We start from the raw sequence: 16960 nt of genomic DNA, 5'->3' as shown, positions 1-16960 counted from the left end.
CCAACGTGCATAGCCAAGCTTCAAAATTGTCAAATTCGAAAGACCCCATCTGCACTTTGGAGCAGGGACATTTTGAGATTGTCAAGATAATCGCCATTTAAAGTGATGCATTATTAATTAGTCTTATTAAATTGCCAGTCACTGAACAAATGACCAAACAATGGCTCCTCACTTGGCCTGTTAGGCCATCTGCTCGTTGGGCTCAGAGCATGTGCGTCCACTCAGCCACATCACATACAACGGAGGGGTTCATTAGTCAGACAAAGGGTGTTTTCCTTCTGTTCGCCAAATGGGGCTACAAAAGAGAAATAACTTTCGCTGTTTATAGCCACACACATGCAAAAGTTTACACTACACAATTTAGAGTCTTAGTGAACTCATCATTAGACGGTTTTAGGAAAACTCACAATAGCAAACACCGCACTGAAAAGCTCAAGTTAACACCGACTACAAGCATTCATTCTTGCATTTATGTAAGTGCAAATGTACCTGAAATCAAATGAAACCTCAGGGCTTCTTTTGCCTTTCTGGTGAAAACTGAAGCATTAATTGGACGTTCATCATGCGAGAGGTTTCCTTTTGGGTTAGTTGATAATTTTACTGAGCTCATCAGAGTTTTGTCAGAAGATGATGGATTTAACGATAGTGGGTTGGGGTAGACGGTCACTGTGTCTGATGTCAGTGAGCCATTTCTGGACTGGTTAGCTGTTTGGTGACTAATTAGAGAAGACGTTGATTGGTTAGCTGGGAACTGCCTTGCTGTTGATTGGCTGGAGGATGACTGACTTGTTTGTATCATTGCTTGAGTTGATGAGGTAACTGAGGAGTTTCTGGTGAGTGTTACATGTGATGATGTTTTAGTGCTGTCTGATAGGCTGGCTGAGGCGACAGTGGTTGGTGATTGGCTGCTGAGGAGTGTCTGCGTTGGGGATGGCTTTGAGATTGCTGAGGTGGTTAAGGATTTTGCTTTGGTTGTTGTATCCATGCTGGATGCTGTTGTTCGATTTGGTGATTGGCTGAGAAATGCTGTGGTCCCTTGCAGGTGCTTGGATTGTTCTGTTCTTGATGGTAATATACCGGCTGGTACAATTGTTGAAAATTTGGTAAAGTTTAGATCCAGTCTTTGCGGGATGAGCAGTGTCTTCGACAAGTCATTGGAGGTGGTGGTCGTGTTGTTTTGACTGACCGGAGATTCCATAGAGGATGATGTGTTGTGAACTAATGGCCCATTGGTTGATTGAAATTCCTAAAAGAAAGCAAATTGACACTCGATTGGCCTTTTGTTTAACAGACATAACAAGTCAACCTAAAAAAAAAAATCTAACCTTGATCCTTGGAGGAATTGATAACACAAGCTAGAGGGATTTCATAAAAACACTTGTATTCACACAGGAAGCTAACAATTTGCAAGAAAATAAAAATATCATTGCAAAGACAAGGAGAATGTTATGACAGACCAAAGCCATTTGTATGTGGAACATCAGCAAAACTTCTGCTTAATAAGGTGTCTTTTGGACCAGGTGTCAAAGTGATAAGACACCGCGGAGCAATTTGAGGGGTTGCTGCTTGGCAGTGCTGCGGAAGCAGACCGGCCTCACTCCAAAATCAAGTTCCACTCCCTTCAACTTTCAGCGCCTTATTAGACCACATTTCATGAAGTATTACTTCCAATTTGAGAATGTTTCTTTCGTGCACTCTTGAATCCCATTTACTAGGTCACTGGTATAGGACTTTTGCTAAAAGTGGCTTAGCTCCTAAAAAGTGTTACCTCCCCATACTTGGCATTTATCACTGCACACTTTTGGTTTTCCACTTTCTTGATTCAATGATTTTGCAATTATTGGGAGCTTTGGATTTCAGGGGTTATAACACCGTTTCTGCTGTTTTGTAATGCCTTGAGTGCCTGCGAGTGAATCTTCGTAGATGCGAGATTAGTGTGTGCCAAAGTTTGCCACCAAAGACAGAGTTGACCAGAGAATACAATTTATGACCTACATTTAATGTGAATATGTTTTACTGAAAACAATTGAACAAGTTGTCGCTAATTTCAATAAAAAAAAAGTTACATAAAATGAACTTAAAATAGTTCTTTCGGCAGGCAAAACAAAAGATGCTTCTCGACTTGAAGTTCCTTGGATACCTGAGATCTCAAGACAAGGCTTTCATCTCAAACAGCAGGAACAAAGCAGATGGCAAAGGGAGGTATTGGGGGCGTAGGGGTCCTTTATATAATTCATTATTCATCAAAGGTCAGCAAGAGAAACTGAGAATTTAACAAAACTGGCCACAGTGCAGCTGACCCAGATGATAAAGATTGGACAATCAATGTGGCGCAAAATGACAAAGGGTTTTGTTGATCAAACATGAGATAGATCTGCTTTGCGCGTCTGTGACCTCGTCGTTTTGTTCCTTTTTTATAGCTTGTGTAGTTTGGACCCAATTCTCACGCCTTTCTGAGCTAAAGGAGAGTTGGACAAAAGAAACAACCACATTGGGGCTGATAGATGATTGTGAGACAGTCGAAGAGTTTCTGTATGTTCCTACTGGGAATTTCTCACATATCTTTTCACAAAATAAATATTTGGGTTGTTGCTTTTATTATGAAAATATGTTTTCTGTGCAGTTTTCAGTGCACCTTAACGTATAAATAAGAAGACTTTTTGGAGTGAATTCTTTGTGTAATAACTGAACTCCAGGATTTCTTAAACAAAAGTGTTTTCCTCATGTTTATTTACAAAACCAAGCTGATGGAGTCTACTCTATGTATTTTTTTTAATCGGATAAAGTACTGTATATGAAAGAAGAGTGAAGACATTTTTCTTTAATAGTAAGTTCTTCAAGGCCTAGTTGTGTAAAAAAATAAAAATAAAAAAATAAATGAAACATCTGCAAGAAACAACTAAATAAATAAAAATCAGCAATACATTATGAGAGGTGAGCCTGACAGGAAAGTTGTTAAAGTTCTCTCGGGTTCATGTTTTGGTGTGTGTAGTCAAGATTTTTTTTTAGGCCGGTCTCTCTGGTCCCAGCAACCCCGTCAGCAAGGATGGTGAATGTTGTAGCCTACCTGCCTTCCCTGGGAAGTGGTGTCCCATTTCTGCTGCTTTATCCTGGTGCTGGTGCTGTTCGGAGAAAGAACAAGGAAAGGTCTGTTCCTGCTACTGCTTTCCCTCATGAGCCCCCATCAGCCAAACTACCAGAAAACCAAACTGTCAACCAAGGGAATAATCGACATCGGCCTGTTTAAAAATATCTCCCAAAACACCATGTAAAATTGTGCCAATTTCCCTCTGCAAATATAAAAAAAAAAATCAAAAAAAATATTGTATTTTCTTTGGAAAAGGAAGAATTAAATTAGCAATTTAATTTTAAAGAGTGCTGTTGAATTGCAGTGAGTATAACAATTTAGGCAAGTAGTTGAATATTCTTGTTTTTACCAAAAATAATGCAAATGACATTGCAGAATGTTGATTAAATATTTAGCAACTTACTTATATAATTCATCTGAGTTTGAATTGTCCACATCCACATCATTTCTTGACAGTTGCACTGAAATCAAGGTAGAGTCATGACCGTTATTATGTTTACTAATACAAGATGTAAATTCAAACAAGCTCATCATTTTGCCATTCATACATGAAATTGGAGTAGTGACAGCACATTAAAGTTCTAGCACCGTTTTACCAACATGACTCACCTTGATAAATTAAGATAAAATATAAAAATAAAAAGTACAAAAGCCTTTTCCAGCTAAGTCCTAAGTGGGGATCCATTCGTGTTTGCAGATCCTCAGTCAGTCAGGTTTCGACAGCATCACCTGGTGAAAACCCCCCGGCTGGACTCCCGCTGCTGCCTGCTCTGCTCCATCCGGCTCATCCTCGAGACGCTTGGCGTGCACCTGAAGAGCTGGTGCACCTGCTCATTAGCATAAAATATGCATAGATGGGAGAGTTGGTGGGTGGGGCCAAACCAGTGGGATTGTGCAAACATTACTCTGTGGAGAGGTTAAGTAAATGATGTCAACGCTTATAACAATGTCAAAAGTAATAATAATGATTTTGATTAATAATTCTAACCATTTGCAATAGCGCGTGTTCTCATCACGGTCGTGAGTGAGCTGGACACAATAGAGACCAGTCACGCTCACATTTTGTTATTATTTTGACCCTACAACTATTTTCTCATTTGTGACAACCACAACATTAATAATTCTTTGCACTGCACCGCTGAAAGCAGGTGTCAGTTGTGCATTTACCGGTCCTGTGTTGTTCAGATGAATTCACTTGCCTACTTTTAAGTGGTTTGTTAATTTGTTTTTTGAGTTGTTTGGATAAAATCAAGAAATATAAACTACAAAGATTGACTCTAGTAATGATTCTGGTTTAGTTACAGTCAACAAGTGATATGAGTGACATTTAATTTTCTTTCTTTCTTTCTTAGAACATTAACCTTTTTATCATCGTTTTTTAGACTTGTTTCATTTAGTCCAATTCCATGTAGTTTTGCTCTCAACAAAATGTTTTCATTCATGAGGGCTTGAAATTCTGACTTAAATGAGGACGAATCCTCTGCAGATTCTTCAGTAAGAATCTCAGCTGCAGCAGGAGGGTTGATGTCTTCTTCTGAAGGAGGAAATTCAACTGCTTCGACAGCTGATGATGCTGAATTCCTTGCCTGCTTCATTCTTTGGCGTTTGCTCTTCTGCCTTCTGTTGAACAAATCCAGCACCTTTCTCCGTCCCATCTTTCCATATTTAAGGATGGATGGATTGTCATTCTTTTCCACTAAAACAAAAGCAAACGCGAATTAAATGCAATTTTTTTTACCATGTCGGTGTCTTTGAGCAAGATACAGAATACAATACAGTACAACAATTTATGTAGCGCATTTCACAACAAGCCCCAGTTGCTCCTGATGCTGGGCCAGGTGAATATGAAATCAGTGTGAATGGCCTTGAGTAATAGGTGGAAAAAAAGTGCTACACAAGTGAAAGACCAAAACCATTGTGTATGAAATGAGCATTAAATACAGTACACAAAGCTGTCTTGCCTTTTCTCCCTATACATACATACACAAAAAAAGGAGAAGCACATCAGAAAATGGATAGATGAACAAATGGTTGGAAGAACACCATCTGCCCTTCGACAGTGTACGTGGGGAATCCAATCCTAAGTAACTATCTTAAACTTGTGGTTGATGCTTAGTTGTGATTTGAGGCTTGGCAAAGCACTTCGGACAACATGATGCAGTTAAAGAACCATAAAAATGCATTTCATGTCCTATTACAGCTCAAGCTGTTGGGAAATGTACTGTATAAATAAATTTGTATTGTATTGTATTGTATTAAGATCAAATTGGATCATCCGCGACATATTTTTCTGCCAAAGTACAAATACTATTCGAATGGATTCGGGACTCTGTGGGTAACTGGTTAATGAACAGCGATTGTAGATATGAGATAGGAGTCCAGTCCCTAAATCTCAACATTCCATCGGATATACATACTGTTTGCTCATGTAGCCTGAGCTATTGGGAGTGCAAAACCCAAACAGCCATTAAGAGTCTGTTAAAGAGGCAGATCATGAAATGTAAATAATGTGGCAATCGGGTATAAACTATAACAACTGCCTCATTACTATTTGTCCGAAATTACAGCAATGCTACGAGTATCCTTTTTAATTTTTTTTCCAGTCTCTTCTACAGTCCGCAGCCCAGTGGTTCGGTAGCCATGATTAGCTGCACAGTGCACCTTGAGCTGCATTGTCCATGCATGAAAAATGTAGTATAGCGGCCAACTGGTTAGCACGATGGCCTCAAAGTACAGGTGCAGGGTTTGATTCCAGCTCCGGCCTTCCTGTGTGGAGTTTGCATGTTCTCCCTGTGCCCGCATAGGTTTTCTTTTTTTAGACATGCAAGGCAGGTTGATTGGACACTTTGAATTGCCCCGAGGTGTGATTGTGAGTGTGGATGGTTGTTCGTCTTTGTGAGCCTTACAATTGGCTGGTAACCAGTCCAGGGTGTACCCTGCCTACTGCCCGAAGACAGCTCGGAGAGGCTCCAGCACGCCTGGATGGATGGATGGATTAAGTGCAATACAATAAACGAGTGAAGAGATGGTAATGGTTCAGTTGATTCACGCTAGTGACCAAAGCATTTGTTAAATTAAATTGATTTAACGATGTGTGACCCAAGCGCGATGTGAGAGCGCATGCGCAGAAGGTCAACTTTCTGTGATCGCTAAATACGGAAACCACACTGCATTAATTAGCTTAATCCAATGTAATAATAGAGTCGCCGATGGTGTAGTGGTACATCCGCCTGATTTGAGTGCGGGCAGCGTGGGATCGGTTCCCACTTGGGGACGGTGTTGATGTCTGCCCTGTGACTGGCTGGCGACCAGTTCAAGGTGTAGTGCGCCTTTCGCCCGTAGTCAGCTGGGATAGGCTCCAGCACCCTCCCGCGACCCTCTACAGGATAAGCGGGGTGGATAATGACATGACAATGTAATAATGTCTCGCATTTCCCCACCCGACTCCACCAGAACAGTCCCAGCAAATTTAAACAAAAAAGATGACTGATTACACAAAAATGTTTGCTGTTCTGGTTCATCACAATACCTGCAGCAAACTTTCTTCAAAATTTCCTTAATTTAAATAATAAATAATGGCATAGCGTAACCGTTACTACAAATCCTGTGTTTCACCAAAGAATGTCAAATAACCAAATTAATGTAATAATATACGGAAAATAAATATTAATTTAATATATGTTCATATTCTGGCGTCGTCATTAAATGGTGAATTAAGTCTATCGGTGAACAGGTCCTTTTTTTCAACAGTATTTGGCAGTATTGTGGAGTTTGTTGCTCAACCAAGCAAGTGTTTTTTTTTATATTATTATATAATAGATGGTCTGTAAATAAATATCTCAAAGCAATCTACGATGCATGTTACTGTCTTGCGGAAATTTGCCAAATGTACCCCAAAGGCATAGATAGTGTGCTGCAGCTCTTCACGAGATGGCCAACAAATAAAGAGACTTTAATGCTAGATCACGTTCAGGGTGTCAAATGAATGTCTTGTCACTGTTGATCGACACAAACCAAATCTGTACGCAAGATCTGTAATGGGCATATTAAGATTAAGTCGATCGAAACAATGTCATAATGAGCTTTTGAAATGTATTCAAGCAAGAGTTCTTGTTTTCTATCATCACTCCAGCAATCCGGTTAAACAAAGCCATTAAAGTAATGAAGCGAGGAAATCCCGTGAAGTACTTCACTTTGTTGTCGTCCTCGAAATATTCAGGATTGTTTGCAGTGTTTTCATTTTTTTAAAAAACTTTTTTCCTCATTCTGGGTGACCCCGAGACTACTAAGAATGCTTCAAAAATCTGTGACATGAAATACATAAAAAAATATATATTTTTACACGGGTTCACAAAGCGAGTTAAAATGAAGTTACAGTAAAGCACTCGTTTTCCCTATAAAAAAAATGTAAACACGAAGTAAGTCCAGGGGCGGAGCTACAAAATGGCCAGGAGCGGCCATGGCCGCCCTCACACGACGTCATTTCCAAATAGATTCTGTATTCTTAGACCCCTTGTTACTTTTGCTACAAGTTTTTCTTTTTTTTTTTTAAATATTAACTGCTTATTTAAAGAATAAATGTACAATTGATGAGTGAAAACTCTAAAATCACATTTAAGTAAAAAAGTGACAGAACATTCAATTCATGCAGAAAACATCTATCAAAATCATTATTTTTCCTACCAAAGCAAGCTAACAACATGGCAGAGAAGTAATAGTGTATCATAAAGAGTAACAGATGCACGCAAGGCCACATCTCACTAGGGTGGTGCCACCCCACTGAAAAATCCTGGCTACGCCCGAGTGTGTCAATAACAACATGCAACATTTCAAAACAGAACACAACAAATTTATTTGACAGAATTGCAATGCAAGCAAGTGTGATGCTTCTCTCTTGCATCTTACTGTTCTATAACATTTATTTAATTGCGAAACAACCAGACTGAGTTTTGTACTTTTTAACTTAATTAAAAAAAGATAAGGAAGATTGGCACACTGAACTAAACACCTGATACTGAAAATGAGCAGCGGTACTCACCTAGGCTGCAGAAAATAAAGGAATGCTGCATACCTATGCTAAATTCCTAAAATATGAGACAACACTATAACCGCCCACAAGAGCAACTAAATCATTAAAGGCAAAAAAAGAAACAAAAAAAAAAATGCTTTCATTGCTCAATTTGTTCTTGATCACAAAGAGTCTGTGGAGCTAGCTGTCAAATCTTTTAACTAAAATAACATGACGTAAAAAAAACTGTTTGAATGGGGAAAAAAAAAACGAACACCACCGCCCATCTCATATCGTACACTGCTCTATGTTGTCAAGCATTTACTCAGAGGCAATGATGTCCACTACATGTTTTTTTAAGTCACTGTTCAAAATTGATCCTTTGAAAAACATGACCCATTTCTATAATGGCAATCTTCAACATCGGGCAATAGAGTGTTCCCTGACTTCTAGCGGGTTAGCGTGATAGTGCTGGTGCTACATCATTGCAGTCTTCTTCGTTCTTCTTTTAAGACCATGAAGAAGAAGCAATGCCAACAGCAACTTACTTTTGCTTTGCACAACAACATCAACAAGGACTTTAACTCATTCACTGTCAGCCCACGTCAAATGAAAGTCCTTTTTGACGTCAATATCCGTCAATGGCAGTGAATGAGTTAAGTGGTGCATTCCTCTACCAGGATTGTACCCTGGGATAAAATGCAACATGGGATTCTAGTCAAGTTAAAAAAACGTTAGCATTGTTATTTGCCGATGTTTCATCGTCCTGGACGGGCTGTCGGTGGCTCCGCTCACAATTTCTGAACACAGCTGTTTACTAACCACTTGTCCCGGGCTCGACTCAGACTAACTGAACGGCACATTTGAATAAGATTATGAGTTTCAAAACAGAACATTGTTCAAAAGTGCAGTTCGTTGCTTCGGAGTGGACCAAAACGAGTGATCTGACCGTCTTAGCAAAATAGTATGAAAACGTGCCATAGTAGCAAGGCGAAACTGTAATACATGAGGTTATGATCACAAATGAAAACCTACGATAGAATGAATCCGCAATAAACAAAACGCGAAGTAGCAAGGGAACACTGTATACAACTATATTTTGTCTGAGCCGTGACTCAACATTGAAAATTCCTGTAACATTGCAGCAAATTAAACTCATGGGCACTGTTCAGCTCAGGAATTCATATTTGTGAGCACAACTCCATTTCATTAATGAACTCCCATAAACTGAGCTTTACCTAAACTGGATGTGATTCCCTCGCGAAATGTTATCTTTCCTCTGCAAAGCAGTCACTGATTTTACAGGTCATTTAAAAAAAAAAAAAAAAAAAAAAAAAAACGGTTGAATTCAAATTCAAAATGCAGATGAACAGAGAACAAGCACTCTTTCGTGGTGTTCAGTGCATGTGGTTGTGTTATTTTGGGACGGAGACTCCTGCGAGCTCCCTGGAGTGTTGCGTTATCTGGGCCGGTGGTTGGCAAGCAGGAAATCTTTGTCTTTGCAGGTTAAGCAAAGTTTGAGGTTCCTCAGGGACCCGCCAGCAGAGTAAAAGGCCCACATGCCCATTAGGAACAAGATGATGTAGGTGGGAACCAGGCTGGCGACATACTGCGGGTTCTGGAAGGTCTGTGAAAGGAGAGAGAGAGCGAGAGCGAGAGAGATCAACTAAAGGCAGTGGTACACGGTAAAGTGCCACTTCATTTATTACAACTGCATACTCAACGAGTACTGTTTGAAAAATGATACCTAATTTAATACATTAAATGTTAGGGTGACATTATGAGGCAGTATGGTATCTACACCAGGGTTATAATTGTTGGGTATTTTTCATTATAGTAAGTTAATTTACTTTGACTTATTCAAATTCAGTTAGTTTCAATTAGTTTTTAGAGGTTAGTTAGCTTTTATTGCTTCAAAAATGCTGTGTTTTAAGGTTTTCACATTCGGTTGTCGTTTTTCCAAAATCTCTCAGGCTGCCATTAACAAAAGGAGCCCAGGGGTTCGAATCCGGGCTCTGCTATTCCTCTGCTATGTGTGGAGTTTGAGGGCGTGTGCATCAACATAAGTTATTTTTTGCCTGCGTCACTTGTCAGATATGTTTGGTGTTTTTCATTATGCAAACCTGCCCGTTAGCAACACAACCATGGTGTAGGCAAGCTAGCATCTTTCCAACATGAGACCGCAACCCCCCTTTCACTTTGCACATCACTCACCAAACAGGAAACGACCAGGTGGCTGACGACAACGGCAGCAACCGCCCACCATTGCTGCTTCTCACAGGCGTCAAAGAAGACCACACCCCAGAACATATGGAGAAGGATAATGGCCATTGTCATGAATGCTAGGAAGGGAAACGAGAGAAGGACATGTTTCAGTCGAGTGAACATGGATGTACCGTGCATTTCACTTTTCCACATCATCACTATTATAAACTTCGCCCCAGTCTGCCATAAAACACGAGAATGGAGAGATTTTTTTTTTGGTATTTTGCAAATAGTCCCATGATTTAAATCACAAGATGTGGCTGAAGAAAAGTCAGCTTTGTTTTAAAGCAGCTTGTCATAGGCATGACATGCTCAAAATGTGACCAGATCTGCAGGATATAGAGGTACTATGTTGAGGTGAAAAACTGGTGATATCGAAGAAGGACAAAGACATGACTGGAAGAAAAAGCGGGATATAGCGCCGGAATAGTCACACCTGGTCAAGTTGTGTTGTTGTCTCTCAAAAACAACATTTTTTTTCAGTATAATTTCACTGGAAAAGTAATAATCCTCACCATTTGCAAGATGACGCTTTGAAACCTATTCAGTTATGCTTAAAAAAAAACGAAAAAAAACGCCTTTTCATGTTTTGTTTTGTATTGAGGCCAAAGGGATAAAATATTTGCTTTGACAGCATCTTGCACAATCTTGGTGTTAAGGAACTATATTCAAGTGAGTTCAACAAAAGTTGCACTTTGCCACCATCTTGTGGTATCCGCATGTATAGACAGTTTAACAGGGTGGCAAAGGCAGCTGCCACCATTACCAAAAATGCCTTGAACCCCACTTGCCACCCCTGGCTGTTGGCAATTAATGCATAAATACTACATTTTATTATAAATGTTCCTTAAATTGTCACCATAGTGACAATATAAGCGAGAAATTTGTACTTCTTTCAAAAAGGTTTGCATCCTACGCGCCACAAATTGATATCCTGACGTGACGTGACTGATTCCCGTGTGCATTTGTTTCCACTTGCAGGATAGTAATAGCGGCAGGTGAATGATTTACAATGCCGGGCAGTGATAAAATAATGAGCGAAATCAACATTCCGTCCAAGTGAGTTCACATCTCACTTTGATGAAAAGGACATAATGAGATGACATGCCAGCTGGACAGGTCAGATATCATGGTAACCATCACTACGGCACATGGGGAGAACTACAAGGGTGAGTCCTTGCGGTCATACAAAGGTTTGGAAGGTTACAAGTCCAGGTAGTTTAGCTCCGAGGCAGAGCTGTCTCGCTGCCGAGCGGCCACACCGGCTGTGGAAGGGAGCGACAATGGCGCACTCGCTCGCGGCAATTTTTCTCTTTGCAACTCCACAATGTCAGAAATCCCGGTCTGCTGTTGGCAGATCATGTCCAGCTGCTCTATCACAGTAAGTTCAAATGGCTCTCTAAAGGAATGGCCCTGAATTAAGTTTGTTTTATCTAAGGAATGAAGCGTACTCTTCTCTTGTTGAGAAAGTTTAATGTTCTAAGTTTTTAAACTGTAAGTGGATTGGATTTAGTTATTAAATACAAACATTAGAGGCCAACATAAATCATAATTTCTGAATGGGCTGAGGGACATTTGGCACAGGAAACGTCAGGGCCCGAAGTCAAAGTTATGAGAATAAAGGAGTACCTGAAGACAAAAAGTAGTGCTGCGAGTCTCCATGGATCCCGATAGTTCCCGGCCCAACAGAGTCAGCCAGAATGTTCACCACAGAAAATGCACCACTCATGAATCCAAAACCAAGGCCAGACACTGAAACAGATCACAAGCAAGAGGAGCATCAATATGACGGGAACAGCAATGCAGACATGGTGAATTAGTTTGTATTGGGCTAATGATAATCAAAAACAGAATTTCTAAAACTGAATAAATAAATAACGACTTCAGTGTTTAATTTAAAACCAAATAGTGTTAGCAATGTTCAAATGGTTAAATGAATGGATTGGAAAGTCAGTTTAAAAAAAAGTATACACGGTATATCTTAAATCTTTCTGGTGAACAAAATGAATTAAGTTCAACACCACTCAAAAGACTTGTTAGCTTATTATTTTTAGGAGTGTACCATAGGCCAGTTGTCGTATGGAGATGGGCATAGTTTCCTCCTGACTGAGAGTGAGGAGCCCTTCATTTGCTTTCCTGCAGACACAAATACACATGTCAGACAACACCATTGTGAACAATAGACATTGATAGACAATATGTGCATCACTTGCTGAAAGATGATATGTGATGTGAAAATGATCCATTACTAGAAAAGAGGGAAAGTAAAATGGTGGAACAGCAGATCAACAAAAGTGTTCCAATAGCTTTCAAGAGAGGGTTAATTCCCACTGAATGATACTTATATTACCAATAACTGTTTTAAAATCCCAATTGAGTTTTTTTTAACAGTGATACATAATATATACTACTAGCCGAAGCAGCAACAAACAAGCGCTATACCAGAAGAGAAAGCGTTCCAGCTCTCCAAAATAAAAGATTGCTTCAGAGCTGCCAACCTATAGAAATGCACTTCCAGAACAATTTACCAGATTTTTTTTATACACGCAGCTATTTTTGAAATGCAACACAAAGAAGAAAAAAAATTATATGCATATCATTCCTGAGTATATGGAGGGACCAACACAGATTTGTTCCCTCTCCCGATGTAATGCTGAGCAAAAAAGACAATTTCTCCTTAAGACCACTTTTGTTCTGTCTCGAGGAAATCTAAGCCTGGATATCACATTATTTCTTAACAATTTCAACGATAGCCAAACAGAAGTTACGCTGTTTGGTCACAGTGGCCCTTCGACATTCTACCCTACTGACCTGGGCCCCCTCGCATCTTATCTGAAGCCAACAGTCTCAAGCTTGGGTTATAATGAGACAGTGATTTTATTAGTACCAGCAAATCGATGCTGTTGATAGATCCAGTTTCTTTAATTTTAGGCAGCTGGTTAAGATGAGGCCCTTCCTTTCTCCAGAGCACTTAGAAACAGTGATTCGTGCTTTTGTTACATCTTGGCGAGATGGCTGCGATGCCATATCGAACACTTGTGCAGTTCCAGCACCCTCTGGTGGGTAGTTTATTAATAACGTTTAATTTAAATCAAGCATGTTTTGGCCTCTATTGTTAGAGAAAACCTGGTCTGATTATTGTTTACATGAACAAAATTATGTTCCCATTAATCAGTAACACCAGAACATTTCTTTCAACATCTCTGTCAAAAAACATTACTTTTTGCCCGCTTCAGCCGAACACAGCATTGTGAACGACATAGACCATGATACTTTGTGCTGCTGAGCCAATAGGAACATATGACCAAAAACTTATTTCTTTGGAAATGCTGTTATCATGTACAAAACACAATATTGTGTTAATCATGGTAAAATCTGACAAAATAAAATCTAAAAAACACTGAAGCAGCACACTTTGTGAAACCCATACTTGTGTCATTCTCAAAACTTTTCGCCACAGCTGTGCATCCCACAATCGACAGAAAGGATGGTAAAGTCGTTCTCCAACACCAACCTAGCTCAGGAGAGACACTTATTAAAGGGTACCTCCTCCAGCCCATTTCAAGGTCTTAATTGGTAAAAATAGAAACATTGTAAAGTTAGATTAATATTTCGCGTTCCCATCCTTGTGCCTTGTATTCAACAAATCAGCGCGCCTGTAATCCTCCTGGTTAATTTTAATGCAAGGTGCAATTTTAAGGACATATGTGATGACACATCATTGACCTGGCTTTCCCGTTTTTACTATTTGTAATGTTGCAGCATTGTGTAAAACCATCCAAACTGTGTGGGATGTAGCTTACTTGAGCAGCTTGTAGTAAGCGAATCGAAAGGTCTCCTGCAGCAGAACAGACAGCACCACGCCAAAGATGAGGAGGCCTTTCTGCTGAACTGCACTGTCCTTATTACTTATCTGAACGGAGATGAACCAAACCAGAGAGGACAGCAGGAGAGAAACTAGCCAGAAAAACGCTCTGGAAGAAAAAAAAAGCCACAAGACAAGTTATAAGAAGGAATGCAAAAACACGATGGCACTTACATCCTGGAGTGATAATTTTGTGTGTTTTCAGATATTCCTGAACTATTTAATTTAACGTTTGTGGAAAGAAAAATCAGCTTTGAAAGTGAATGCACACAGAAGTTCAGTTCAGAGAAACTAACTGGAGCCTACTCAAGTTGATATTGGGTGAGAGGCGGAATACGGCCTGGACTGGTCAGGTTGCCAGTCATTTGTAGAGCACCTTTTAACAATTAACCTAACATGCATGCTTTTGTCAATTTACCATGCTGCATTTTGTGTTTGGTCAATGAGGCACACTGTTGTTGATAACTTTGCTCTACTTGCGGATTAAGATGAATGCTAGATTTGGTCTAAATAACTGTCTGTGAGGCAGACATGCAAACCAATGCTACAGGGCTCCAGATCGCCCCAAAATGGTCACATTTTGCACTTAAAATAGGAGATAGGATGGGTATTTATTTTTTTTCATTCTTTGGCCCAAGTGCGACCAGTAAATTTGCTCCACACATCAGCTCAAAAGACTCACAGAAACGAGGCAGGCATATACAGTATTTTTTGTTGACGCAAGGAAAAAATGTGACGTCCCACACACAGCAAGAGTCGAATGGGTAAGAGTTGAAGTTAAAGATGTTTTATACTCCCGCGGAGGCGCGGGCGACAACTGTGGCATAGCATCACGTGACGCGTTCTGCTGCACAACATGTCTGCAACACATGCCGTGCACGCGTCAGAAATTGTGGCTGCGCAAAGCACTTTGTTACAGCTTCAACTGTTGTGAAATGCGCTAAATATATAAAGTTGTATTGTATTGTTAAGATTGCAGGGCGCAGCCTCTCTCGATTGGTCCGTTTTTTCACATGCTGAGATGACGTAATCAGGGTTCCCGAGAAGGTTTCACAATACGGCCATGTTTAAAAAAAACAGACAACATTGATTAAGGTCCAATACCAATACACACACTTGTGCCCTTTTGCCCTTCTACAACACGTTCCCATTGAGGATGCGAGTTTTTATGGTGTCCCAAATCGGCGAAGGGCTGTCGAACCGCCTCCTTTGCGCCCTTATTCCGCACTTATGTTGAATATGCATCGATGAAAACTCAGCCAAAGCCCATTACCCACAATTCATTGCTGACTTGAACAGAATAGAGGGAAAATCACGACATCTGGCAAATACCTATTTATTTCTAACATTGTGGCACAAGTCGATGACGTCCCAATTCTGCAATTTTCAAATGCTTGTAAACTGCGTTTGTTGTCGTTTTGTTCCTTGTTTCGCAAAATAAAAGACCAGAAGATGCCGACAAAACTACATCCGTTGCGGCCTAGCCAGTATCAGCTGTAGCGACACCCCCCTGTCTTGGAGTGAGACTGCAGCACATTTCCTAACCAATGCGTGTGGGCACGGTCGCCGACTGGTTAGCACGATGACCTCACAGTTCAAAGGTGCAAGGTTCCATTCCGGCTCCGGCCTTCCTGTGTGCATGTTTTCCCCGTGGCTGCGTGGGTTTCCTCCGGGTACTCCGGTTTTGTCCCACATTTCAAAAAACATGCATGGTAGGTTGATTAGACACCCTGAATTGCCCCTAGGGTGTGTTTGTGAGCGTGGATGGTTGTTCGTCTATGTGTGCCCAGCGATTGGCTGGCAACCAGTTCAGGGTGTACCCCGCCTACTGCCCGGAGACGGCTGGGATAGACTCCAGCATGCCCACGACCCTCGTGAGGAGAAGCAGTTCGGATAATGAGTGTTATTATGTGGACCATTCCACAAAATCAGTGTTATTATGTGGACCATTCCACAAAATCAGTGCCAAATGCTTTCACCCCCCCCCAAAAAAAAGTTATTTCTTCTTCATCGGTTTTTCGGTTCTTTTTTTTTTTAAGCTCAAAAGTTGATGATATACATATTGAACACCAAAATGTGTGTTCTCAGTAATGTTTTATTTTATGCCATTGTTTTTTGTACGTCACTTCATTCACACAATGATGATAATGACTTCGATACATGAACACTAGGTAACGGAATGGAAGCTGTTTGTGAATCTAAACAGAAAGCTAATAGCGAATTGGGCTAGCATGCTTGCCGCTCAACGACTCGCGTTTATCGATCTGAACATGATCAAATAAACGTTGTCGTCCCCCAGTGACAGAGATACGCTCAATATCCCACGGGGAAGCATTCCGACTCACCCGGCTATGAGAAAGATGACCCTCAGAGGCTCCCGGGCGATGGTAAACAGGAACAGCGCGATTGCAGGGCCGAAGGCAATGAAGGTGCAACCAAAGAACACCGCCGCCGTCATTTTTGGGGGATTCTTGGTCAATGTGTAGAATGCCGGGGGACCCCGAGCGCTTAGTCGAGACTCCTACGCAATTTATCGGACACTTTCAAAAACAAACAGCAGCCTATTCAGTTCTTGTTGGCAGTAAGCAAGAACTCCCTCTACTCTACTTCCACCAGTTTCGGGCGACTCTCGTGATGTCACATGAGCTCCGGAAACACTACGTCACTTCGGAAAACTTTATTGACAAACCTCCCACAGAGATTATTGTTCTCTAAATGTTTATTTGCCTCTGCA

The 16960-nt window shown here is 40.6% G+C and overlaps 2 protein-coding genes across 2 annotated transcripts in view; both read right to left on the bottom strand.

Annotated features, from left to right (window-relative positions):
• Positions 1–4116, bottom strand: part of otog (otogelin) — a 52509-nt gene extending 48393 nt beyond the window's left edge. Inside the window, exons 1-4 of the mRNA XM_088297016.1 lie at positions 3698–4116; positions 3492–3549; positions 3068–3122; positions 490–1246 (exon numbers count right to left, since the gene is read on the bottom strand). Of these exons, the coding sequence (XP_088153142.1) occupies positions 490–1246; positions 3068–3122; positions 3492–3549; positions 3698–3773 (946 nt within the window). The 5' untranslated portion in view covers positions 3774–4116. The remainder of the gene's footprint in view (positions 1–489; positions 1247–3067; positions 3123–3491; positions 3550–3697) is intronic.
• A 3799-nt stretch (positions 4117–7915) lies between these two features.
• Positions 7916–16868, bottom strand: aph1b (aph-1B gamma-secretase subunit). The gene is made up of 6 exons (XM_088297166.1): positions 16572–16868; positions 14165–14335; positions 12424–12497; positions 11991–12113; positions 10311–10438; positions 7916–9723 (listed from the first exon to the last, which is right to left on the bottom strand). The coding sequence occupies exons 1-6, from the start codon at positions 16682–16684 to the stop codon at positions 9556–9558; spliced, it is 777 nt and encodes a 258-aa protein (XP_088153292.1). The 5' UTR covers positions 16685–16868; the 3' UTR covers positions 7916–9555.
• Positions 16869–16960: the final 92 nt, after the last annotated feature.

The sequence above is a fragment of the Idiotropiscis lumnitzeri genome, chromosome 5 (genome assembly GCF_059441095.1).
Source record: "Idiotropiscis lumnitzeri isolate Australia: NSW breed Sydney's pygmy pipehorse chromosome 5, RoL_Ilum_1.0, whole genome shotgun sequence".
Classification (NCBI taxonomy): Eukaryota; Metazoa; Chordata; class Actinopteri; order Syngnathiformes; family Syngnathidae; genus Idiotropiscis; species Idiotropiscis lumnitzeri.
The sequence above is the reverse complement of the archived record's forward strand: the minus strand, read 5'-3'. Positions and strand labels throughout refer to the sequence as shown.